Genomic DNA, 24,684 nt, shown 5'->3' on the forward strand with positions numbered 1-24,684 from the left:
GCGGAGCACACATCGAACGCGCTCAACATGAAGCATATTCAACCCGAGATATGACTGTATTAGAAAAACTAACCAACAAACTGAAACTAACACGGGGACAGATAGAAGAAGACGCCTTCACCCCAGTTCGGTTCCCCTTTATCACATACACAGCCCAACAAGACAACAAGAAGAACCCACCAGCAGCATTCAAATCAATATGGCTAACCTGATCCAAACACACACACTGGGGGGCCAGACTATATTTTTTGGGGGGGAGGGAATGAATGAGGGACGATGAATGGTGTGTGAAAGTGCTCCGGAGAGGGCCTGCTTTAAATGGTGGCCGCTAGAGATGGGCACTGAGCCAATCGCGGGTCCTGTGTCTTGCAAGCGGCAGGGGCTGGTGGTGGCGGGGGGACGATGAGTGGCACGCGAAAGGGCTCCAGAGAGGGGCTAGCAGCAACAAAGCCCAGCCCCCTTACTCCTCTAGGCAGGGCAGGGAGAAGCCAGGAGGAGGCACCACCGCAGTGTGTGTGTGTCCGTGAGGGAGAGGGGTGGAAATGGTGCAGCCTGAACAATCAGAATCAGATCTACGCGGCGATTCCCGGACCGTCTGCGGGCCGGATCCAGCCCCCAGGCCTTAGTTTGCCAACCCATGCCCTAGGCCAACCCCAACCTCTCTCACCACCAAAGGAATACAGTGGTGCCCTGCAAGACGAAAAGAATCCGTTCTGTGATTCTCTTCGCCTAGCGTTTTTTTCGTCTTGCGAAGCAAGCCCATTGAAGGATTAGCGGATTAGCGCTTTTAGAGGCTTTTAGCGGCTTATCTGCTGATCGGATCAGCTGATAAGCGGCTTGGCGGCTTAGAAAAAGGGGGGGGGGAGGAAAAAAAAACCAGCAGGAACTCGCAAGACATTGTCGTCTTGCGAAGCAAGCCCATAGGAGATTTGTTTTGCGAAGCACCTCCAAAACGGAAAACTCTTTCGTCTATCGAGTTTTCCATCTTGCGAGGCATTCGTCTTGCGGGGCACCACTGTACAAGCAAATAGTAAAGAGAACCCACACAAGTGACGCTGACACAAAACCCCACATATACAATAAGTAGAATTAAAACATTGCCACCTCACTCCACCCCACTCACCATTTCCCCCTCCCCCTCTTTTTCCCTTTTCTTTCTAATGTAACACTAACGTCTCAACAGATGAAACTGATCTGTAGAAAGTGTACCTTGAAAAAAGAGACTTTTTTTTCAAGGGACATTGCACATACTTTCGTAAACCAAGAAATCTTTAATAAAATATATATCTTTTAAAAATTCTTTTTGCTATGTTGGTTGGTGTTCTAGATTTCCATCTCTGCCATACTTGACTCTGGTCATGTTTGAATGTTTTGTTCCCCATCAGAAATGTTAGTAAAAGATGTGCTTTGCTTTCCACTGTGGAAGAGATTTTGAAGAGATTCCAGTTGTAATAATCAGGTTCTGCAAGTGTGATGGCTGGGAAGGGAGACACTTAAACATTTTACATGTATTGGAAACACCAACATAGCTTATTCAAAGAAACTGCCTCACTTCTGAAGTAGCAGTTAGTTGCCAGTTCTTGGATTTTAAACGAGAATAGATATAACTCATTGTTTAGGGATCATTTTATTATTATTTCATCAGTGTTATTATTATTCTTAAGGAAGAGACTGCTGACAGTGTTACAAAAAATCCTTATGATGCCCACTACTTCAGCATCCCTTGTATCATCACTTACAGAGAATCTACTCCGCATTCTCAAAGATGATGACAGAAGAATCCAGACTGTAAGTTCTAATTGCTCTTGTCAGTTTATATTCCAGGAAAAAAGCCATTAAAAATGTGTGTGAGAGAGAGAGAGAGTGAGAGAGAGAGAATCACTCCCTGCTACGTCCCAAAAACTTTGAAAAAATCAGAGATTTCAGGGAACACTGAAAAAGCCTCATGAAAATTTTCTCATCTAGAATGAGTGTAGTGCCTTCAAATATATTTTTATCTCAGACATTCTGCAATATTAGAGAATAATTCTGATGCATGCAACACTCAGATCCATTTTTTCATCCAATCGCTTCCTATGAGAGATCTCAAAGCGATTTAACAAAAGCATATATAAAACAATTTTGCAATGAAATCTATTTCAAATCCAATACAGTTATAGACTGGAAAAATACATTCTAAAGGCTTTTAATGACCTTTGTTTTAGTTTGGAGATACTAGAAGTATTGTGTTTGTGCTTTCTTTCTACTTTCCTCTTGGTCAGCCTTTTCACTATTCCCCCGCAGACAACAACAGGAACACCCTGCTACTGACTGGGAAACAAATGGCATTTTGCCCTGCCTTGCTGTAGGATAAAAAGGTTAAAAGAAGTTGGGACAGAAACTTCAAAAGACCTTTTGTGGCTGCCAAAACTTCAGAGGAAAAATCTGAAAGGTTTTGTGAGAACTGAGTTTTAAGCAAGAGGCACAGATGGAAGCCGGCTGCAATTCGTATTCACAATTTTGTTTGTACAAATTGTACAAATTTAATAAACATGCTAAGTAGGCTATAAAATTGTACTAAGTTAGGGGTTACCGGACTTTTTGGACCAATTGCCACAATTATAAATAAACTTGTAGACACACCTTCCCCTGCCACTTCAATCAAGTACAGTGGTACCTTGGGTTAAGTACATAATTCGTTCCGGAGGTCTGCACTTAACCTGAAACTGTTCTTAACCTGAAGCACCACTTTAGCTAATGGGGCCTCCTTCTGCTGCCGCACCGCCAGAGCACAATTTCTGTTCTCATCCTGAAGCAAAGTTCTTACTTAACCTGAAGCACTATTTCTAGGTTAGCGGAGTCTGTAACCTGAAGCATATGTAACCTGAAGTGTATGTAACCCGAGGTACCACTGTATATACCACAATATTACGGTGCTTTTTTCAAACCTATTTCCAGTGGGATTTGGGGCAGAGTAGAGGATCCTGTCAGGGATGGCCTTTCGGTGACCTATGAACTAAGATAAATAAATTTTGCACTTTATGTTGTTAAAGCAGAAAGATAAATTCTGGCTTGATAAAATTTTGCTTTGATAAGTATTGCACATTTATATATTTCTTTTTTAAAAAATCCCCAAAGCTTCAAAAATTTGGACATTTCCAACATGCCAGATGAAGTGCTTTTGCACTCAGCACCTCCTTGCATCCCACATTCAATGCCGGAGTGAGAGCCAGGTACCAAGACAAACTTCAAGTGAAGCCCATTTCCCACCCCCACCCCCCATCCCTAGGGGGAATTTGCAAGGGGGACTTTGCCGACAGTCCCCTGCTGTCATGGGGGCTGCCTCTATTAAGGCAGGCGGGACCAGAAGCCCTCATTAAGTATTTTTTATCCCTAGAAGAGCCGCAGGAAAGCGTGGGCAAAGTATTGGAGATTATGGAGGAGTACGGCAAACTATCGGGCTTTAAGTTGAATAAAACTAAAACAAAAATGTTAACAAAGAACCTGAGAAATGATGCGACGGAAAGATTAGAGAGACAATATGGAATCAAAGTGGCTAAAAAAATAAAATATTTAGGAATTTGGCTTACACCCAAAAACATAAACTTAATTGAAGATAATTACACGCCAACATGGAACAAAGTGAAAAAGGATCTGGACGTTTGGAACAGGGTGAATCTTTCGTGGCTGGGCAGGATGGAAGCAATAAAAATGAACATACTCCCTAGGATGCTGTTTTTATTTCAAAATATACCTGTCATCAGAGGGTCTAAAATATTTAAGGACTGGCAGAAGACTCTCTCAAGATTCATATGGCAGGGAAGAAGGCCAAGGATCAGATTCAAATTACTAACAGATCGAAAGGAGAGAGGAGGACTGGCAGTACCTGACTTAAAATTATATTATGAAGCGGCCTGTCTTTGTTGGGTTAAATATTGGATAACTTTAGAAGACACGGACTTATTAGATCTGGAAGGAGCCGACAATAGATTCAGTTGGCATGCCTACCTCTGGTCAAATAAAGAAAAAGTACATAAAAGGTTTTCGAGCCACATTATTAGAGGCCCCTTGTATGAAGTCTGGGAAAAAAATAAGAAATTGTTGGAATGGAGAACACCCTGATGGCTGTCTCCAACAGATTTGTTATCAATCAAAAAACCAAACATGGAAGAGCAAAAACTGACATATGAAGATCTACTAGTAAGATCCCAAGACAGCTGGAAATTAAGACCATATGAAGAATTAAAGGAGAAGTTGACGGGTTGGTTACAGTATCATCAAATTAACGCAATATGGATAGAAGACAAAAAAACAGGAATGAATGAAAAGAAGTCCAAATTTCAGATTGAAGTAATCGAAAGTAAATCGAAGATATTATCTAAGATGTACAATATACTACTGGAATGGGAAACTAAAGATGAAGAAATCAAAGAAGTTATGGTCAAATGGGCTAAAGATCTGGGACATAATATAGAATACGAAAAATGGTCAAAATTGTGGAGTGAGGGATTAAATTTCACGGCAAGTGCTGCAATTAGGGAAAATTTAGAAAAGATGATATACAGATGGTACCTTACACCAGAAAAATTGAATAGAATGTATAAAACTGTAGATAAGGCTTGCTGGAAATGTAGAACAAAAGAAGGCAATTTCATACATATGTGGTGGACATGTGAGGAAGTTAAAAATTTTTGGGACCAGATATATAATGAGCTAAAAAAGATATTTAGATATACATTCCCCAAAAACCCAGAGGCCTTTCTACTAGGGATGGTCGGGAAAGAAATTCAAGAAAAAGATAAAATTCTATTTCAATATTCAACAGCAGCGGCCAGAATGCTAATCGCTCAAAATTGGAAAAGCACAAATCTTCCAACGATGAGGGACTGGCAATTAAAACTACATGACTTTATTGAACTGGCAAGATTGACACAAAAAATTAGAAATCATAAAAATACAAAGCTAAAAGAAAACTGGACCAAATTTATGGTTTATTTTGAAGGTAATTTTAAAAACTTACCAAATACAGCAGGGTTGTTTTAAAACTTCTGATGTGCAAACAAAAAATAAATACCAGCGGTAAAAAGAAAACTATTGATAGTAAAAACCCGAAATCAGTAGGGAAGTAAGTCGATAATCTCACGTTTTATGTTGCAGTTTTTTGTCCCCCTTCCTTTTTCCCTTGTCTGATTTTCTTTCTTCCTTTTCTCTTTTTTTAGTACCTAAGTGTCGTGTTTTTTGTTGATTGTTTTGTTTTTTCTTTTTGTGTGCATAAAAGAAATTCAATAAAAAAAGTATTTTTTTTCACACATTACAAAGAAACCTAATATAATTGCACTTGATAGCTCAGTATAGGAGCAGATAATTTTTTGTTTGTTTGTTTCAAATGCAGTACTGTCTCCTTGCTTGCAGGAAGATGGCATTTTTATTTATTAAAGCAATTTGATCAGGCACTTGGCCTTTATGCAGAAAGTAATACAGCGGTTCATCCTAATCATGATATGAGAAAGGCAGCATATTATCTTCTATAGCCTTAGTGTTTATCTAGTGGCATGTGAACTTTTTGGGGGGGAGGTGATGTTAAGGATATATTTAGGGTTAGGGTTATTTATATTTATATTTATGAAAAACAGGCTTTAGGGGAAAATAAATGGTCCCTAAAATCTCACATGTGCTTGTTTACTTGGTTATGCTAGAAAGAAGACAGGTTTGGGAGTGAAATTATGCTAAGCAGCAGCATTTAGGAATGTTAAGAATCCTCCATCCGAAGCTTTACTTCACTGTTAAGTTTGGAGGGTTAGGGGCTTAATGAATGGATGGTCTAGCACTGTAAACTATTTTGCATCCTTCCAAAAGTAACTGAAAAGGCGGGATGGATTTTTTTGGGGGGGGATAGAAAATATTTGCAAAATTTGAGCTGAGTACTAACTTTCTTTGCATCACCAGGTCGCTGAAATCATAACCGAGGTTCGTGATGAAATTATTACAGTAGACAAGCCCCCAGATGCAACTGAAATAAGAAAGCAACAGCTTAAAGTAAGTGGTGATTGCACTACATTTTTGTTTTAAAGATTTGTAGTTTAATGTAACTGTAGCACCGCTTGAATATTTTACCAGCCCTCCCCAGCTTTACTATACAAACAGAATTACTAGGAAGGGAGATGGGTCAAACCTTCAACAGCTTTTGCAAGACAGTTGCATGTTGTTGCAAGACAGTCCAAATTGCAGTAGAGCTACTAATGCAGTATTGTCGGTGTTGTGTGACATAGAATCATAGACTTGCAGAGTTGGAAGAGACCACGAGGGTCACCTAATCCTGTCCCTGCACTGCAGGAATCTTTTGTCCAATGTGGCGCTCAACCCTGAGGTTAAGTGTCATGTTCCTGTAGTGAGGAGAATATCATTCATAGACAGAAAGTAAGGCTTATGCATTTAGCAGTCAGGAAAGTCACAAATGATGCACTGTTAACATCCAAGCAACAACAACTCCAACAGTTATAGTTTAACTCATTAAGTTTTAATATCTTTAATCATAAAGACTCACGACTGGAATGTAGGAATTGATTGGAGGATGAGACTCACGACTGGAATGTAGGAATTGAGGGGTATACCGGTAATCTGTTCCAGAGGAAGGGAGCAGCATTATATGTAAAGGTTGTGTACACTTGTGAAGAAATCTATGACCTGGAGCATGAAAAGCAGATTGAGATTTATATGGGTAAAAATTGTAGGAGAAACAACAGTGACCTTACTGTGGGTGTCTTCCATAGACCACCAAGCCAGACTGAAGACTTGGATGGTGCCTTACTAGAGCAGATTACCAAACATTCAAAGAGAAGAAATATAGTAATCATGGGGGATTCCCTGATATCTGTTGGGACTAAAACTCTGCTAAGAATGTAAGGTGTGACAAATTCCTCCAATATCTTGCCGACAATTTCATTTCCCAGAAGGTGGAAAAGCCAACAAGGAGATCATCTATCTTGGACCTGGTCGTCACTAATAGGGAGGGACTGATCAACGAAGTGGAAGTACTTGGAAACTTGGGAGAGAAGTGATCATGTTCTCCTGGTTTTCAGGATACAGAGGCAAGGGAAAACTGAGCATAGTCAGACACACACTCTGGACTTTAAGAAGGCCAATTTCAACAATAAAAATGAATGCCCTTCTAAAGATGTTTTTTTATTCCAGACAGCACCAATAGCCAACGATGCACAATGCTTTAAAAGGAATGGCAAAAAGATATAACTAGGTTCATATGGCAGGTGAAAAAATCCAGAATAAAATATAAGATTATGATTTATACTAAAGAAAGAGGTGGTTTCAGACTTAAGATTATACTTTGGGGCTTGTGTTGACTAAAGGAATGGATATTACTAAAGAATACTCAACTACAGTGGTACCTCGAGTTACAAACGCCTCAGGTTACAAACACTTCAGGTTACAAACTCCGCTAACCTGGAAGAGTTACCTCGAGTTGAGAACTTTGCCCCAGGGTGAGAACGGAAATCGTGTGCCGGCAGCGCAGCGCCAGCAAGAGGCCCCATTAGCGAAAGCACACCCATAGTTAAGAACAGTTTCAGGTTAAGAACGGACGTCCGGAATGAATTAAGTTCATAACTAGAGGTACCACTGTATTAGATCTGGAAGGGCACGGCATCAAATTCGTTTGGAATGTGTGCCTGTGGTACGATAAAGTTAAAATACACAAGTGTTTCTCAAACCATGTGATCAGAAAGAATTATACAGGGTCTGGGAAAAACATAAAAAAATTGTTAGAAAGAAAAGCACTGTTGTGGCTGTCACCAATAGAAGAGTTAACAACGAGCACTTGCAGAGGGATATTAGATTTCTTGGGGGTGGGGTGGGGGGAACGTAAGAAAAAAATGGAAGAGAAAAAAACTTGGTGATGGACTAGTTACAATACCATCAGCTTAAATGTATTTAAGACGGACAAAAAATAAGGACTTGTAGGTCAAAGTTTGCAGTTTGAAAGAAAGCTTTTAGGGGCAAGAGAAGAAACACTATGTAAGATGTATAATGTGTTGCTAGACTGGGAAACGAAGGAAATCATCTATGATTAACTGGGCTAGAGATGTAGGGCACAATATTGACAGTATAGTATTATGGGAAAGACTTCGGAAAACAGATTTGAAATTCATTGCATGCTACACATTGAAGGGAAATTACATGAAGATGATTCCCAGATGGTATTTAACACCAAGCAGATAAGCAAAGTTGTTCAAATCAGAATTAGGTAAATGCTGGAAGTGTAAGGAGACAGAAGGAGCATTCTACCATACGTGGTGGATATGTGGTGTAGTTAAGGAATTTTGGGTAACTTTTTCTAAGAAACCCAGAAGCTTTTATTCTGGGGATAATTACAACTGATGTCCCTAAAAGTCATAATGAGCTCAGGCTTGCAAGAGAGGTTAAAAATATTTTTAAAACAACGTTTCTTTGGCTATGTCTGAAGTAAGAGAAAGAACAAACAAGTGGTAGGTCCTCTGCGTGGGGAAGATGGAGAAATGCTATTGGGTGAAAGAGAAAAGGCAGAACTGTTCTTAACTACTTTGCCTCCGTCTTCACCCAAAAGGAAAGTGATGCCCAACCTGGTGATAACAAAATAAATGATGTAAGGAGGGAGCTGCAGCCCAAGATAGGGAAAGAGGTACTAAGGGAACACTTATCTGCTTTAAATGAATTCAAATCTCCAGGGCCTGATGAGCTGCATCCAAGGGTACTAAAGAAGCTTGCGGATGTAATTTCAGAGCCATTGTCTATTATCTTTGAGAATTCTTGGAGAACAGTTGAGGTCCCTACAGACTGAAGGCGGGCAAATATTGTTCCCATCTTCAAAAAGGGGGAAGTGGAAGATTCAGGTAACTACTGACCGGTGAGACATCAATACCAGGGAAGGTCCTAGAACAGATAATTTAACACTTGGTCTATGAGCATTTAGAAAAGGATGCTGCGATTACCAAGATCTAACATGGGTTTCTCAAAAATAAGTCATGCCAGATCAATCTGATTTCTTTTTTTGTTGGAATTACAAACTTGGTGGATCAGGGAAATGTTGTGAACACAGTGTATCTTGATTTCAGTAAGGCTTTTGGCAATATCCCCCGTGATATTCTTGCAAGGAAGCTGATAAAATGTGGGTTGAACGAGGTAACTGTTAGGTGGATTTGTAGCTGGTTGACTGACAGAACCTGAAGAGTACTCAATAATGGCTTCTCATCATCCTGGAAAAAGTGACAAGTGGGATGCCGCAGGATTCTGTCCTGGGGCTGTTGTTGTTTAATGTCTTTATAAACAACTATCAGACTTTTAGAAGACATCTGAAGGCAGCCCTGTTTAGGGAAGTTTTTAATGTTTGATGTTTTATAATATACCGTATTTAATATTCTGTTGGAAGCTGCCCGGAGTGGCTGGGGAAACCCAGCCAGATGGGTGGGGTATAAATAAATTTGTTGTTGTTGTCGTTGTTAATGACTTGGATGAATGAATTGAGGGGATGCTCATCAAATTTGCAGATGGCACCAAACTGGGAGGGGTAGCTAATGACGCAGAAGATAGAATTCAAAATGACCTTAACAGATTGGAGAACTGGGCGCAAGCTAACAAATGAATTTCAATAGAGACAAATGTAAGGTTCTGCACTTAGACAGGAAGAACCAAATGCACAAATATAGGATGGGAGGCACCTGGCTTACTAGCAGTACATGTGAAAAGGATTTAAGGGACTTGGTAGATCACAAGCTTAACATGAGTCAACAGTGTGATGCAGCAGTAAAAAAAAGTTAATGCTATTCTAGGCTGCATCAACAGAAGTATAGTGTCCAGATCAAGGGAAGTAATAGTACCACTCTGTTCTGCCTTAGGGGACATGGGTGGCGCTGTGGGTTAAACCAAAGAGCCTAGGGCTTGCCGATCAGAAGGTCAGCGGTTTGAATCCCCGCGATGGGGTGAGCTCCCGTTGCTCTGTCCCAGCACCTGCCAACCTAGCAGTTTGAAAATACGTCAGAGTGCAAGTAGATAAATAGGTACCGCTGCGGCAGGAAGGTAAACAGCGTTTCCGTGCGCTGCTCTGGTTTGCCAGAAGTGGCTTAGTCATGCTGGCCACATGACCTGGAAGCTGTACGCTCCCTCAGCCAATAAAGTGAGATGAGCGCCGCAACCCCAGAGTCAGTCACGACTGGACCTAATGGTCAGGGGTCCCTTTACCTTTTTATTCTGCCTTGGTCAGACCTCACCTGGAATCCTGTGTCCAATTCTGGTCACCATAATTTAAGAAGGATGTTGACAAGCTGGAATGTGTACAGAGGAGAACAATCAAGAGGAGATATGATAGCCATCTTCAAATATCTCAAGGGCTGTCACATGGAAGAGGGAGGAAACTTGTTTTCTCCTCAGGTGGGTAGAGCCTGAACCAATAGCTTCAAGTTCCAAGAAAGGAGATTCCCACTAAACATCAGGGAGAACTTTCTGACAGTAAGAGCTGTTTGACAGTGGAATGTTCTCCTTCAGGAGGTTGTGGGCTCTCCTTCACTAGAGGTTTCTAAGCAGAGATTGGATGGCCACCTGTCTTGGATGGTTTAGTTGACATTCCTGCATTGCAGAGGGTTTGCATTACAGGACTACATGACCCTCAGAGTCCTGCTCTGGAGGGTAGGACTCAAGGCTATGGTGTAGTGTAGTGGGCCAGTGTGGTGTAGTGGTTAAGAGCGGTAGTCTCGTAATCTGGGGAACCGGGTTCGCTTCCCCGCTCCTCCACATGCAGCTGCTGGGTGACCTTGGGCCAGTCACACTTCTCTGAAGTCTCTCAGCCCCACTCACCTCACAGAGTGTTTGTTGTGGGGGAGGAAGGGAAAGGAGAATGTTAGCCGCTTTGAGACTCCTGAAGGGGAGTGAAAGGCGGGATATCAAATCCAAACTCTTCCTTTTCAAGTTACAAGAAAGGAGATTACGACTAAACATTCAGAAAAACTTTCTGGCGGTAAGAGCTGTTTGGCAGTGGAACAGACTTCCACGAGAGGTTGTGGACTCTCCTTCCTTGGAAGTTTTTAAACAGGTTGGATGGCCATCTGTCATGGATGGTTTAGCTGAGATTCCTGCATTTCAGGGAGTTGGACTAGATGGCCCTTGAGGGTCCCTTCCAACTCTTAAGATTCTATGATTCTGTCAGGATAGGTGTACCTGTCAATTATTAAGTAAACTTCAGTTCCAAAGCGGTCACAAGTTAGGCATTAGTCTCCCACGTTAGATGTGGCAAGTTGAAGGCGAGGCTGTAAAATCAGTATTATAATTTCTGGTTTTCCTTCCAGCTGGCTGAAATTAAAGTGAAACTTATGGAAGCAAAAGATGCATTGGAGAAAAGTGTGGCTTTGCAGGATTTCAGCCAGGCATCCCTGTTGAAAGAGAGAATAATGGAACTGGAAAGCATTAAAAGTGACCTGCTAAAAGAGGCCGAGGCGCCTCCAGCCAAAGAAATATGCATGGAAAAGGTGCTGACCTTTACACCAGCTACTCGGGTTCAGTTACATCGTTTTTAAATAAGCATGAATGTATTTGTGTGGTTTTTTAAATTGGTACGAAGTAAACCTTAAAGAAGTATACTTCTCATGTTGATGTGTTGTAATGCTGACATCAAATAACAGTTTCTGTGTGATTATTTAGGCTTTGTACACAGTGTCTATTTCTCAATTATGAAGGACTAGAGAAACCTTGGACCTCCCTTATATCTTAAAGGGATGGAATTGGAGATACAGTTTGTGGGATGTGAAGGTGGCATTCTACAGTGTGTTCAAATAATTATTATTTTCTCCCCCCCCTTTTTTTTTAAAAAAGAGTGATCCTGAAACATTACTGAAATGTCTGATGATGTGCAACGAACTTCTCAAGCAGCTGTCCCTTTCGAAAGGATTAGGCCCAACAATGGATGCAATAATTGAATCTTTGGTAGGTGACAACAAAAGAAGACATACCTGGGAGTTGAGAATATGTATTCTGAGCTGCTTGAATATTACTATTCCATTTCTGAACTTTGTAAATGCATATTTGGACAACCAAGGACAGAAATCAGAGGGTTAGGCTGGGCCTCAGAGACTCTCACCTCATCTCTTTGCAGAACAATAGAATATGGAGGATGAAACCATCTACTCCAGACCCAACATAGATTGCTAAGCATCACTTTTTTGTGCCAATTTTTAAAATTAATTTCCCAATAATTCCCCAATAATAGTCCAGTAATAACAATATCAGTTAATACAATTGTTCAAATACCAATTATTTCCCAGTTAATACATTTTGGTTAAAGTGGTTCCCCGCACAGTGGATTTAATGCATTCCTGATAATATATTTTTGCATTCCGTAATCTTATTAATTTCACTTACATTACAGTTAAAATAGTACGGCAATACTTTATACGACAACTGCATTCTTAATGGTTTCTAATTGTGTTATGATATTATTTAACTTTATAAAACTTCAAGTGAGGAGCTGTAACTGCTCTCATTCTTCTGTCCTGCGTGTGAAAACTGTTATGTCCATGGAGATTCCTTCTGATCATATTTGGCAGGGGTCAGCAACCTTTTTCAGCCGTGGGCCAGTCCACCATCCCTCAGACCATGTGGGGGGCCGGACTATATTTTGGGGAAAAAATAATGAACAAATTCCTATGACCCACAAATAACCCAGAGATGCATTTTAAATAAAAGGACACATTCTACTCATGTAAAAACAGGCTGATTCCTGGGCCGTCAGGCCGGATTGAGAAGGCGATTGGGCCGCATCCAGCCCCTGGGCCTTAGGTTGCCTACCCCTGATATATGGTGTATCTTCCACTTTTTTGGCTGTTGTCTCCCATCATGGCTTGGGGCAGAACTGTATCTCTCAACGCCTTGATTCAATGTTTCAAAAGAGAACTAAAATCCACTCTGTCCCACTGATTAAACTGTCTCAGATCTTCGCCATTTCCCCCCCTCAGCCTGAGAAGAGTGGGCTATTTTCAAATGTCTAGATGATTCAGTTCTCCTTTTGAACTCCCAAGACCTCTGCATCCCTTTTTCCCCCACAGCCCACAGTTTCTTTTCATCCTTACAGCTGAGATTTATGGCCAATTATCCTTCAACTTAGATTACATTTTGAATCATCTCAGAGTAGTGATATGGGAGGTTGGATTTGCTTTGGTACACACAGCCAATCTCCATCCTTAAGGCGCTTGTTGGTCAGTTCTGCTTAGCCTGGAATGCCTGACAGCCTATTTTCCTTGCTGCTACCAACCACTGAAAAGATAGAGCAGTGAAAATTTCAGGGAGGAAGAAAAGTGATTCCATTTCTAATGTAAAACTTATGAAGAATTAGTTCTGTTCTTTCTGCTGCGCTTTCAAATAAATGCAAAAATTACTATTCCGGGGTGGGAGTGAGGTGTTAACTAGACAGATTGCCTGTTTGAATATTCCTATGATAAGTTCTGAAAGGGTGGAAGTCAGGTGTAGACAAGTATCACCTTTCATTTTCCTGTTTAGTTGTCTGAAGGAGATTCTTACTCGCCCCAGATAAGCAATTTAATGACTGACTGGAAGATTATGTCAAGCTTTACATGAAATGTGCATTACTGTTTGTTTAGATAATTCCAGGAGTTACTAATATCCATCCAGCTGTAAGAAATTTGGCAGTTTTATGTTTGGGTGGCTGTGGTTTGCAGAGCGAAGAATTTGCGAGCCAGCACCTTGCATTGCTGTTGCAGGTAAATATTCTACATTGTGACCTTCCTACATTATCTCATTTAAATTAAGAAACTTTATCGCTTTGAAAAGTGGTGGGGTGTAAAGGCTCGTTTAACTTGCATATCTTTCCATGGAAAGGTGCAATGGGAAGCGATTTGCTAATTGATGAACCTGGCATATCAACAATTGACCCCCATATTAGTAAACTTGGACTTGCTATTTTTGGCTCAGTACAAGAATGCGTGGGCTCTTACTGTGTCATGATGAGGCCAGTTCTCTTGCATATTAAAATCTTTCCTTCCAATTGGATGATTAAGAGGTGATTGGTTGTTACTTTTATACTCTAGTGAGAAAGAGAGCTGTAGAGCTGTAGTTTCCCACATATCAGTGGAGTTAAGAATTGGATCTCCAACCTTGGCACCACTTCATGTTGAAGGACCGCAAAAACAAATTAGAGATGAGCTTGCAGTATCTCCAAATTTGGGAGTTGTGTACAGCTATTAACCAAGTGAAAAACAACAAACCCCCAACCGTTCATTATTACCTGAGAATGTAGAGCTTTTCATATTGTTTTTTAATCTTTTTATAACTTGGGGTTATTAGCATTTTCGGGATGCGGGTGGCGCTGTGGGTTAAACCACAGAGCCTAGGACTTGCCGATCATAAGGGTGGCGGTTCGAATCCCCGTGACAGGGTGAGCTCCCATTGCTCGGTCCCTGCTCCTGTCAACCTAGCAGTTCGAAAGCATGTCAAAGTGCAAGTAGATAAATAGGTACCACTCTGGCGGGAAGGTAAATGGCGTTTCCATGCACTGCTCTGGTTCGCCAGAAGCGGCTTAGTCATGCTGGCCACATGACCTGGAAGCTGTAATCCGGCTTCCTCGGCCAATAAAGCGAGATGAGCACCGCAACCCCAGAGTCGGTCACGACTGGACCTAATGGTCAGGGGCCCCTTTACCTTTACCTTTATTAGCATTTTCAGGGAGGGGGGATTAAGAGACAATAGTGTGCAAAACTGACACTGAAGGCAAGGGGATTAAATTGGTCACATTTATGAATTCAGATATCCTGTTCATCTTTCTAATGCCAGGTCTTGCAAATTGATGAAATAAAGGTAAAACTAAGTGCTTTGAAGGCTGTCTTTGACCAACTGATGATGTTTGGGATGGAACCTTTCAAAGCAAAAAAGGGAAAATGTGCCCAAAGTGAAAATGAAGAGAATGAAAATGAAAAGAATGGAAATGAAGAGAATGAAAATGAGGTGACTAAGGAAACTGAAGAAGAAACTGCAACTACCCACAATCTCCTTCAGCTTCTTTCTGGGTTCTTAGACAGTGAGGTAAGGTCATGAAATCAGCTAACATGGGGTTTTATTGTATTTTTTTTAACAAAAGGATAGAAGTATGTTGGTTATTAAATATGAAAGCAACAACTGGTATGTTTATATTCTTGCAGCTTATTATTTCAACAGAGCTAAGTATGTAAAACTGACTTAGAAAAGACATTTTTGCTGCTGCTACATGTTCGTTTACGTAGATTCACTACTTTTCCTTATTTCTTGGGCTCAGGACAGGCAGCAGGAGGAGCTCACAGTCCTAGATAACATTAGTACGTTAAAGAGTTTTGCTTCCAAGATAAAAGGTGGAAAGACCTCATAGTTTGGAATTAGCATTAGGGGGAAAAATTGATTTTATATATTTTCTCTGTGAACTAATTTAGGTCAGTGGAGATGAAGAAAGTTAGAATAAATGATAATGGACCTTCTCTGGGGAAGATAATGTAGTTTGCAGTGGGGCAGCCCTTTCCGAGGTAGTGAGAAAGAACAATTGGTTCTTCTCTGACAGGTGTTGTCTTGGAGGTGTTGAACACATGGTATGGTGCGTTATGCTGCCATCTTGTGGCTGAAGGCAGGAAATGCAGACTGGTCTTTGTCCATTGGCCATGCCTCCATCACCTCAGTCATTTGAATGGATCAGACTAAACTCATGTAAGGAAATTAGTGCCTGAAAAGCAGTAAAACAATCAACCAAACTACAGAAACTTAGTAAAAAGGGCATTGCAGCAAACACATAGGTCCACCCAGTTGGCTGCCTTTCTATTTTTTCTCCTATCTATGCTGTCTCTTCAACACCTCTGAGGAATACCTGTCCAATGGACAAATACCAGTCTGCTTTCCCCATCTTTAGCCACAGGAGGGCAGCATAACCCACCATGTTGGGTGTTCACCATCTCTGGAGAGAGAAAAAACATTACAAAGGGTCACCCAGTGCAATTGCCTCCATCCCCTTTAAACTCTGTTTTAGAGGCTGTGTAATACGTGTGAGAGGTTTTAGTTTTGCAGATGTGCTAGGGTGTCACAATTTATGGTTTCTTCTTTACACTGTTGCTTTTATATATATAGAGCTGATATATCTACTGTATGAGTGATCCCAGACCACAGATGATTGAGGGCTGTCAAGTGCTGTTGTATTAATCTTACTGAACAAAACCCAAATAGCTCGCTCTTTTTCCTTTCTAGGCTAAATGAACAAATGCAACCCTAAGTAAAACCTTTTTCTAGATTTCAGAACTCAGGACCATATCTGCTGAGGGCCTAGCCAAACTCATGTTCTCTGGGCGACTGATTAGTGCTAAGCTGCTTTCTCGACTTGTTTTGTTGTGGTATAATCCGGTGACTGAAGAAGATACCTGTCTCCGACATTCCCTAGGCGTTTTCTTCCCTTTATTTGCTTACTCAAATAGGTACGATTCTCGCCACTCCACTTTCCCCCTCCTTCTTCTACATTTTAACCAGTTTGAATTTAACATAATTGGACAACAGGAGGAAAAAAGTTTGTTTTCATGCTTTTATGAGAAAAGTTGCCTGACAGTGTAGTGCACTCCTATACATGCCTATTCCTAAGTAAGGTCCACTGAGTACAGTGGGATTTATTCCCAGGTAAGTGTGCATAGGATTGCAGTCTCATCTCATTCTTTCTAACCTTGTCCTCCAGATGCCTAGCTGCCGTGAGTAGCTTATCTTGGTTTAGTGTGCTGGGCAAGGCCACTCTACATTTTTAACTGTACCTCCCTATGGTTATCTATCCAATTTGCTTGGCCAGAACCCAATATTTCATTTATTCCTCACTTGAGTTTGGAAGAACTTCCTACAGTTTCTAGAAGTAGAATTTTGATAACAAAGAGCCCAGTTTTACAAGACTATAAAGGTATATTTTCTTCTGTACAGTGGTACCTCGGGTTACATACGCGTCAGGTTACATATGCTTCAGGTTACAGACACCGCTAACCCAGAAATAATACCTCGGGTTAAGAACTTTGCTTCAGGATGAGAACAGAAATCGTGCTCTGGTAGTGTGGCAGCAGCAGGAGGCCCCATTAGCTAAAGTGGTGCTTCAAGTTAAGAACAGTTTCAGGTTAAGAACAGACCTCCGGAACGAATTAAGTACTTAACCCGAGGTACCACTGTATTGGGAATGTGCATGGGGAGGCATAGATGACTTGGTCCTCCACTAAAGCCTAGAAATTACAAGACAATGAAACAAGTTCCCTTGAATGTGTATTACAAGATCTGGACATACTTTCTGGAATGTTCCTTGTAATACATTATATTAACATCTACTCCATTTTTAAAATCCAGGACAAATCAGGAATGCTTCGGAGAAGCTTTTCTTCCAACTTTAAAAATATTGTTTAACGCTCCTGCATCTTCGCCATTGTCTGAAGTTGATGCAGCAAATGTTTCTGAGTTGTTTGTGGACCTGACAAGACCAAGTGGGCTGGATCACAGCGCTAAGAATTCACGGAACTACCAGGTATGCAGAGTCCTATCCTATTTTGCTGAAACTGAGGTTGAGCAGTGCCTCCTGATACCTGGTAAATGCTACAAGATGATTGTGGCACAGGAATTTTCAATATTTGATTCTTTCCCCGTCAGCCTTCCCCCTTTTCGGCAGCTTGGGAGCCGCAGTCGGGAGGGGCGCCGTTGTCCCACACCCCCGACGGCCCTTGTGGCATCTGGGGGGGGGGGGAGGGTGCTCTCCATTCCGGCCTTGGAAGGCAAGGCCAATTTTTGTAAGGTTGTGCTGCTTTGGGGAGAAGGAGCCATGTCGCTTTGCTGGCTACCTTCCCCCGTCTTTTCGGTGGCTTGGGAGCTGCGGACAGGACAGGTGCCTGTGATGGCCTGGGACTCGGACTCGGAGCCAGAGGAGTCTCAGTCTGCACTGGATCCTTTGCCCCAGGTGGCATCTGAACCTAGTCGGGGGCCTGATTCTGAAGAGCCCCAGTCTGCACAGGTTCCCCTGCAACAAGCACCAGCTGGGCCGAGTCGGGGGCCTGAGTCTGCCCTGGCTCCAGATGCGGGGATTACCTCGTTGCCTTTGGCTGGGCAATCACTTACAGCTGCTCCACTACCAATTGGGTCAGGGGGGGGGCTGAGGCGGCCTCTGGGTCTAGTAACCCACTGACGTCTCCCGAGCTGCAGAGACTGAGGTCTGAGAGAAGGAGAGGCCTGAGTACTCGCAGGAGGAATGCTCGCCTTCAGGTGAGACAGGGAAGTGAGTCACCGGGGGATCAGGACCGGCCGTTAGCCCGTCAAAGATAAAAGGCTGCTGGACCCTGCCCCAGGTTGCGGGAGCAACATTGCTGCTTGCTGGAACCTCCCTGTTACCCTGTGCCAAGCCTCCCCTAAGGTGCCGAAAAGAAGGGGGGGAAGGCCACCGGACTTTTTTTCTTTCCCCCTCCTTGAATTTTAAAGGTGTGGCTTATATTCGGGCCAATATGGTAACTGCAGAAAATTCTTAAACCATAAAGACACTTGTAATGTGGATTTTTTAAATTTATTTTTTGGTCATTATGGTTATATAATAAATAGGTAAAGGTAAAGGTAAACTGACCATTAGGTTCAGTCGCGGACGACTCTGGGGTTACGGTGCTCATCTCGCTTTATTGGACGAGAAAGCCGGCTTACAGCTTCCGGGTCATGTGGCCAGCATGACTAAGCCGCTTCTGGTGAACCAGAGCAGCGCACGGAAACGCCGTTTACCTTCCCACCGGAGTGGTACCTATTTATCTACTTGCACTTTGACGTGCTTTCAAACGGCTAGGTTAGCAGGAGCAGGAGCTCACCCTGTCGCAGGGATTTGAACCGCCGACCTTCTGATCAGCAAGCCCTAGGCTCTGTGGTTTAACCCACAGCGCCACCCGTGTCCCCTATATAATAAATAGATAAGGGTAAAAGAGGCAGTTAATTTAATCTTAAAGATGGAATGCATACAGGAAGGGGAGGAGGTCTGAGGGTTCGAAAGAACTCTATTTTAATGTTGGAAATTGTTTTTTATACGTATACAAGTTTTTCAAAAACTTAAAAGTTATTTTAAAAAGGAAATTCTTAAACAATATGCAGTCAGATATTATGACGTACTATTACCTTTTCCAGGGGTTGACAGTTCATGATAATTTGGCAGTGAAAATATGCCATGAAATCTTGATGGATCCAAGTGCGCCTGATGTCCGTATCTATGTAAAAGCTTTGAGTTCCTTAGAACTTAATAAAGACTTCACAAAAGACCTGCTGGTTTTATTAGATGAGATCCTTGGGGTAGGTAATCACTTTTTAAATTAAATTTGGAGTGTGTGTGTGTGGAATAGTGCTTAAATGGTAGCCCCTTAGTTTCATTTGCCATAAGTAGAACTTAACTGAATAGGAGAGATCCTTTAAAACAAGAACTTCCTGACCATGTGAGATAACTTTGGTTTTTACGGTGCAAGTTGCCTCTGAGTCAAGTAATTAATAAATGACCCTGGAGAACTTCATTTTGGAAAACAAGTATTGTTGTTGATAAGCCTTTATTTGCTTTTATTCTGCCGATTCTAAAAAAACCCATAGAATTAAAATGAATGACTTTAAACCTTGGTATAAATGTTTTCCAGCACATTCCTATATCTCTCATGTTGCTCTTTGATTATTGGCAGTTATTAACTTGGGCTTCTTTGTTAATGTGTGTGTTAAAGCTGAAGTTAATTTAAACTGCTTCACATCTAAGATGGAGAAAAAGATGCATGTGTTGTTATGTTGATATATGCCCATTGCACAATTACTTTATAATTAATTCCCGCCATTTAAGGTTGTATTAATATTCACCATTATCCTTCACTCCAGAAATTGAACGATAAAATGTGTTTACGAATGATAGAAAAAGTGAAGAGCAACATAAACGGGGAAAACAGAATTAATGGAGGCATCTCTGAAGAGGCACAGGAAATGGACCTTTCTCAAGTAACTCAAGACACTGCTAGCCCCGACAAACACCACTATAATGACAGAACATCTAATTCCGCTGACCAGAATGGAGAAGGTAATGTAAAAACAATAAACTAAAAAAGACCTCTAGAATAGCTGTCTAATGTAAAGAGTGTCTGCTGTCTAATGCTGCAACCCTGTACCCACTTATGTGGAAATAAATCATTGAGGCATATTTCTAAGTATACATATGCAAGATTGCAATATAAATCAAGTTAACCGGAGAGAAAACTGTTCAACTTTATGCCTGATTCTGTATTGCCTCTGCATCAAGGAGGGCATCCAATAAGGTTTTTCTGCACAAGAGCCACTGAAATGAGTGGGGAGGCATTTATTATATGTACAACCTTTAAATATTTTTGTATTTTGCTATATTTATATCTTGCCTTTCCGTCAGTGAACGCAAGGTGGAATACAGTGGAACCTCGTGTTACGGACAGGATCCATTCCGGAGCCCCGCCCGTAACACGGAACTGACGCGAGCCAAAGGGCCGCATCTGCGCACATGCGCGATGCGATTTAGCACTTCTGCGCATGCACGAGCGGCGAAACCCGGAAGTAACCTGTTCCGGTACTTCCGGGTTGCCGCAGGACGCAACACGAAGCGGACATAACATGAGGTATGACTACATGGTTCTTCTCTCCCCTTGTTGGATAGCTTGGCTTCAGAGATGATGATTGTTCCAAGGTTACCTCATTGAGCATCACAAATGAGTGAGGATTTGAACCTCAACAGTGCCAACATCCACCCCCCTCCACATTTTTACATGGCGATGTGCAGCAAAATTCTGGTTGAGGCTGCAGGTGCCTGCCATCTTCCTGGAAGTCGCCAGCCTTGACTTTGCTTTGCAAGGCAGCTGCTCTCGAAAGCATACGGATTGATATGGCTAACTTGACCCAACAATCTCTCTCTCTTCCACCACATACGCAAAGAACTCTCGCTGCAGTCAAATGTTGTTGTTGTTTAGTCGTGTCCGACTCTTTGTGACCCCATGGACCAGAGCACGCCAGGCACTCCTGTCTTCCACTGCCTCCCGCAGTTTGGTTAAACTCATGCTGGTAGCTTCGAGAACACTGTCCCACCATCTCGTCCTCTGTCGTCCCCTTCTCCCTGTGCCCTCCATCTTTCCCAACATCAGGGTCTTTTCCAGGGAGTCTTCTCTTCTCATGGGGTGGCCAAAGTATTGGAGCCTCAGCTTCAGGATCTGTCCTTCCAGTGAGCACTCAGGGCTGATTTCCTTCAGAATGGATAGGTTTGATCTTCTTGCAGTCCATGGGACTCTCAAGAGTCTCCTCCAGCACCATAATTCAAAAGCATCAATTCTTCAGTGATCAGCCTTCTTTATGGTCCAGCTCTCACTTCCATACATCACTACTGGGAAAAAGACAACCAACTGTGCCCTGCCCCTGAGCCTCTCTCACTGCCAAGGAAAAATAATAAATGAATGGAAAGAGAACCTATCCAGGTGACACTGGCACCAACCCCCCCCCCAAACTAAAAGAATGTTAAGTTTTAGCATCACACCCACCCCTTTCCCCCTCTCTTCTCCCCCAACCTTATACACTCATAGCTCAGGTTGAATATGCTTCATGTTGAGCGTGTTCGAGCATGTGCTCAAAATGACGTCATGCGCAGAAGCGGCGAAAAGCGACGCGTGCGTGTGCAGATGTGCCAGCGCTAGTTACGTTTGCTTCTGGATGTGAACGGGGCTCCGGAACGGATCCCGTTCGCATCCCGAGGTACCACTGTATTGTATACAACACTAATGTTTCGCATCAAATGTAACTGATCTGTAGAAAAGATGTTACAACCTGAGAGACAAAGTGCATACTTTTGTAACCAGAGAAAATCTTTAATAAAAATTAAGGAAGAAATGAAGGAAGGAAGAGGTACCTTCTGGCTACTGTCTCGTAAGTTCGCTTGGGAGCACTAGGGTGGCATGGAGTGATGGGGCTGATTCAGGGCTCCCCCAGAGGGTACCGTGCCATTTTAGTGGGGACATGTGCAGTAAAACTTTCAATTGGATTTTTGCCCCCTAAACTTAGGGCCTGTGATCCTAAACATTTTTTGTGTGAAAAGGACTTCAAATCTCAGAAATGCGTTTAGGGATGCTTGGATACTAATTTCTGCTTTTGATATTCTTTGTGTTAAGTAGAAAATAATGAAACCACTCAAATAGCTGAAGAGAGAGAAAGCACAACTGCAGTGTCAAGATCTTCAAGAAAGAAAACCACAAAAGGTATTTAATATTCTCCTGTAAATATATTAATAGTATTTGTTTTGTGAGGGCTTAGAAACATTTTTTAAAATATTTTTTTTAATTAAGATTTCCTCATAATACAGTAAAAGTAGAACTACAGAAGATACAAACCAAATAAGTAAAACATAAAGTTCTCTCTTAAAAGTAATTACTGGCTCATATAACCCACAGAGGACAGTGGCTCCTCCTAGCTCTCACCTGGGATCTTTTCTTTCTCCTACCTGCCTCTTACCCTGGAGATCAACATTTCCTTGTCTCTCTCACAGGGTCCTCCATCAACCCTCTACCACACCCTCATGAGTATACAATCATTCCTATTGTCTCTTTTAATTATACAGGCAGCAAGCAATTTACACAGGTCTTACAAGTGTAAGCCTATCTCACTCTGTTCCGCCGTGCCCCTTTTTTGTGACTGAACAGCCAGCCCTGTTCAGGGAAGTTTTTAATATGTGACATTTTAGTGTATTTTTCATCTTTGTTGGAAGCCGCCCAGAGTGGCTGGGGAAACCCAGCCAGATGGGCGGGGTACAAATAAATTATTATTATTATTGTTGTTGTTGTTGTTGTTGTTGTTGTTGTCACTTCATCTCCAGTTATGTCCAGAAGGAATGCTTCTGGTTTCTTAGGGAAACTGCTTCCAAGCATTTCCAGCAGAGCGTGGAACCTCTTTTGCACATTTTGACCAATTTGACAGGCGTCAAATACCACCTGTAATGCATCTTTTGCATGTTTTCTCTTATCTGATAACGGGCAGAAAAGTTCATTGTTTTATTCCATATTTTTCCCCAAGCTAAGATTTCAATGATATGCCCAGTGTCTATTGCTCATTTTGTCATTGCCTATTTGATGAGTTCATCTTTAGTCTCCCATTCTAATATTTTTATATATTTAGATTATTTTTTTTGTGTGTTCCCTGATACCAGTTTTTCAAATTCTGATCCTCCTTGTTGCTGCCTGTACATCTTAGCTGCTGTTAGTGTGTTGCTGTATGATCAAAATGTCTTCTTTCGTGATCACTTGTAGCCGAGTAGGATTGTATTCCATAAACACAGTTTTAACAATGAGTCTGTAAGTGACTCAAAATGTATGGAGACATTCACATAATTTTGCTATTACTGTAACACATATTGGATAAGATACATTTGTGGCTTTATAGTCCTTAAGGCCTTTACAAGCCCTCTAATATTGGCTTACAGAACTGTCCCTTAGATTAGAGAAGATTTCATTTTGACCCTGTTCAGCCTTTGAGTGTTGATGGAGCTGTAGTCTTACAACCTGCTAGAAGCCGGGCATGCTAAAGAGACTTTGTGTCAGGAACTGCCAGTACAGTGAATGTGCTTGCAGGGACTCTGCGGGTGGATCAGTGAAAATGGGTAGAGAAACTAGTTCTACAATTTTAAAGGCAGTCTTGGAGGGAGAAAAAAGTAATTTGTGGTCTTTTAGGTCTGAGAAAAACGGAAGACAAGTCTGTGCCAAGAAGAGGAAATAACAGAATTGTGGAGTCCGAAAGTGAAAGGTAATTTGTGTGCAAACATGGAATGTTTATGCAGCAACTCCTGTTTCAATTGGACAAGCATTTAAAATTCTCACTCATCTCCCCACCAGCAGACATTCAGCTAAATTGATCTGCTTAGTCATTTGCTGATTTACATATATACAACAGGACTGCAGCTTTGGGTGACTTGACCCTGTGGCAGTGAGCTGTGGGACCCTGCAGGGCTACAAAGTTCCCTCAGTGCTTTGAAACATGTATAGGAAGCTGTTTGGTGCTGCCATCATTTGGGACTTTGGGTCACCGTTATGTAGGCGATACCTCGCTGTAAAGCCAGCAAAGCAAGAGCCGCTGATACGCTCGCCACGGCTCTTGCTCTAAAGCAAGAAAAGCGAGAGCTGCGCAGAGTGCGTCAGCGGCTCTCGCTCTACTTGACAGCGAGTGACGGACGGGAGCCAGGGCTCCGGCTGCGGAGGCATCCCTCAGCTCGCGACTGCAGTGGCAGCCGAGGGATCCCTCTGCCATCCAGTGCATTCGCTCCATAAGACACACAGACATTTCCCCTTACTTTTTAGGAGGGAAAAAGTTCGTCTCATGGAGTGAAAAATACGGTAGGTGTTACGTAACCGTGTACAGTGGTGCCTCGCAAGACGAAAAGAATCCATTCTGCGATTCTCTTCGTCTAGCGGTTTTTTCGTCTTGCGAAGCAAGCCCATTGACGGATTAGCGCTATTAGCGGCTTTTAGCGGCTTATCTGCTGATCGGATCAGCTGATAAGCGGCTTAGCGGCTTAGAAAAAGGGGGGGGAGGGGGAAAAACCCGCAGGAACTCGCAAGACATTTTCGTCTTGCGAAGCAAGCCCATAGGAAATTCGTTTTGCGAAGCACCTCCAAAACGGAAAACTCTTTCGTCTAGCGAGTTTTC

The 24,684-nt window shown here is 42.1% G+C and overlaps 1 protein-coding gene across 4 annotated transcripts in view; it reads left to right on the top strand.

Moving 5' to 3' along the window:
- The window catches only part of NCAPG (non-SMC condensin I complex subunit G), a 39,657-nt gene that overhangs the window by 13,960 nt on the left and 1,013 nt on the right, over positions 1–24,684 (top strand). For 3 of the 4 annotated variants that reach the window (XM_081207626.1, XM_081207625.1, XM_081207627.1), the window contains exons 10-21: positions 1,665–1,788; positions 5,926–6,015; positions 11,307–11,486; positions 11,830–11,940; positions 13,611–13,730; positions 14,800–15,048; positions 16,270–16,451; positions 17,347–17,521; positions 19,144–19,305; positions 19,867–20,062; positions 22,161–22,247; positions 23,712–23,784. In XM_081207626.1, the coding sequence (XP_081063752.1) occupies positions 1,665–1,788; positions 5,926–6,015; positions 11,307–11,486; positions 11,830–11,940; positions 13,611–13,730; positions 14,800–15,048; positions 16,270–16,451; positions 17,347–17,521; positions 19,144–19,305; positions 19,867–20,062; positions 22,161–22,247; positions 23,712–23,784 (1,749 nt within the window). The remainder of the gene's footprint in view (positions 1–1,664; positions 1,789–5,925; positions 6,016–11,306; positions 11,487–11,829; positions 11,941–13,610; positions 13,731–14,799; positions 15,049–16,269; positions 16,452–17,346; positions 17,522–19,143; positions 19,306–19,866; positions 20,063–22,160; positions 22,248–23,711; positions 23,785–24,684) is intronic. The other variant, XM_081207628.1, reaches the window with a different exon arrangement.

This window comes from Podarcis bocagei, assembly GCF_964188305.1.
Source record: "Podarcis bocagei genome assembly, chromosome: 9".
In the NCBI taxonomy this organism is placed as follows: Eukaryota; Metazoa; Chordata; class Lepidosauria; order Squamata; family Lacertidae; genus Podarcis; species Podarcis bocagei.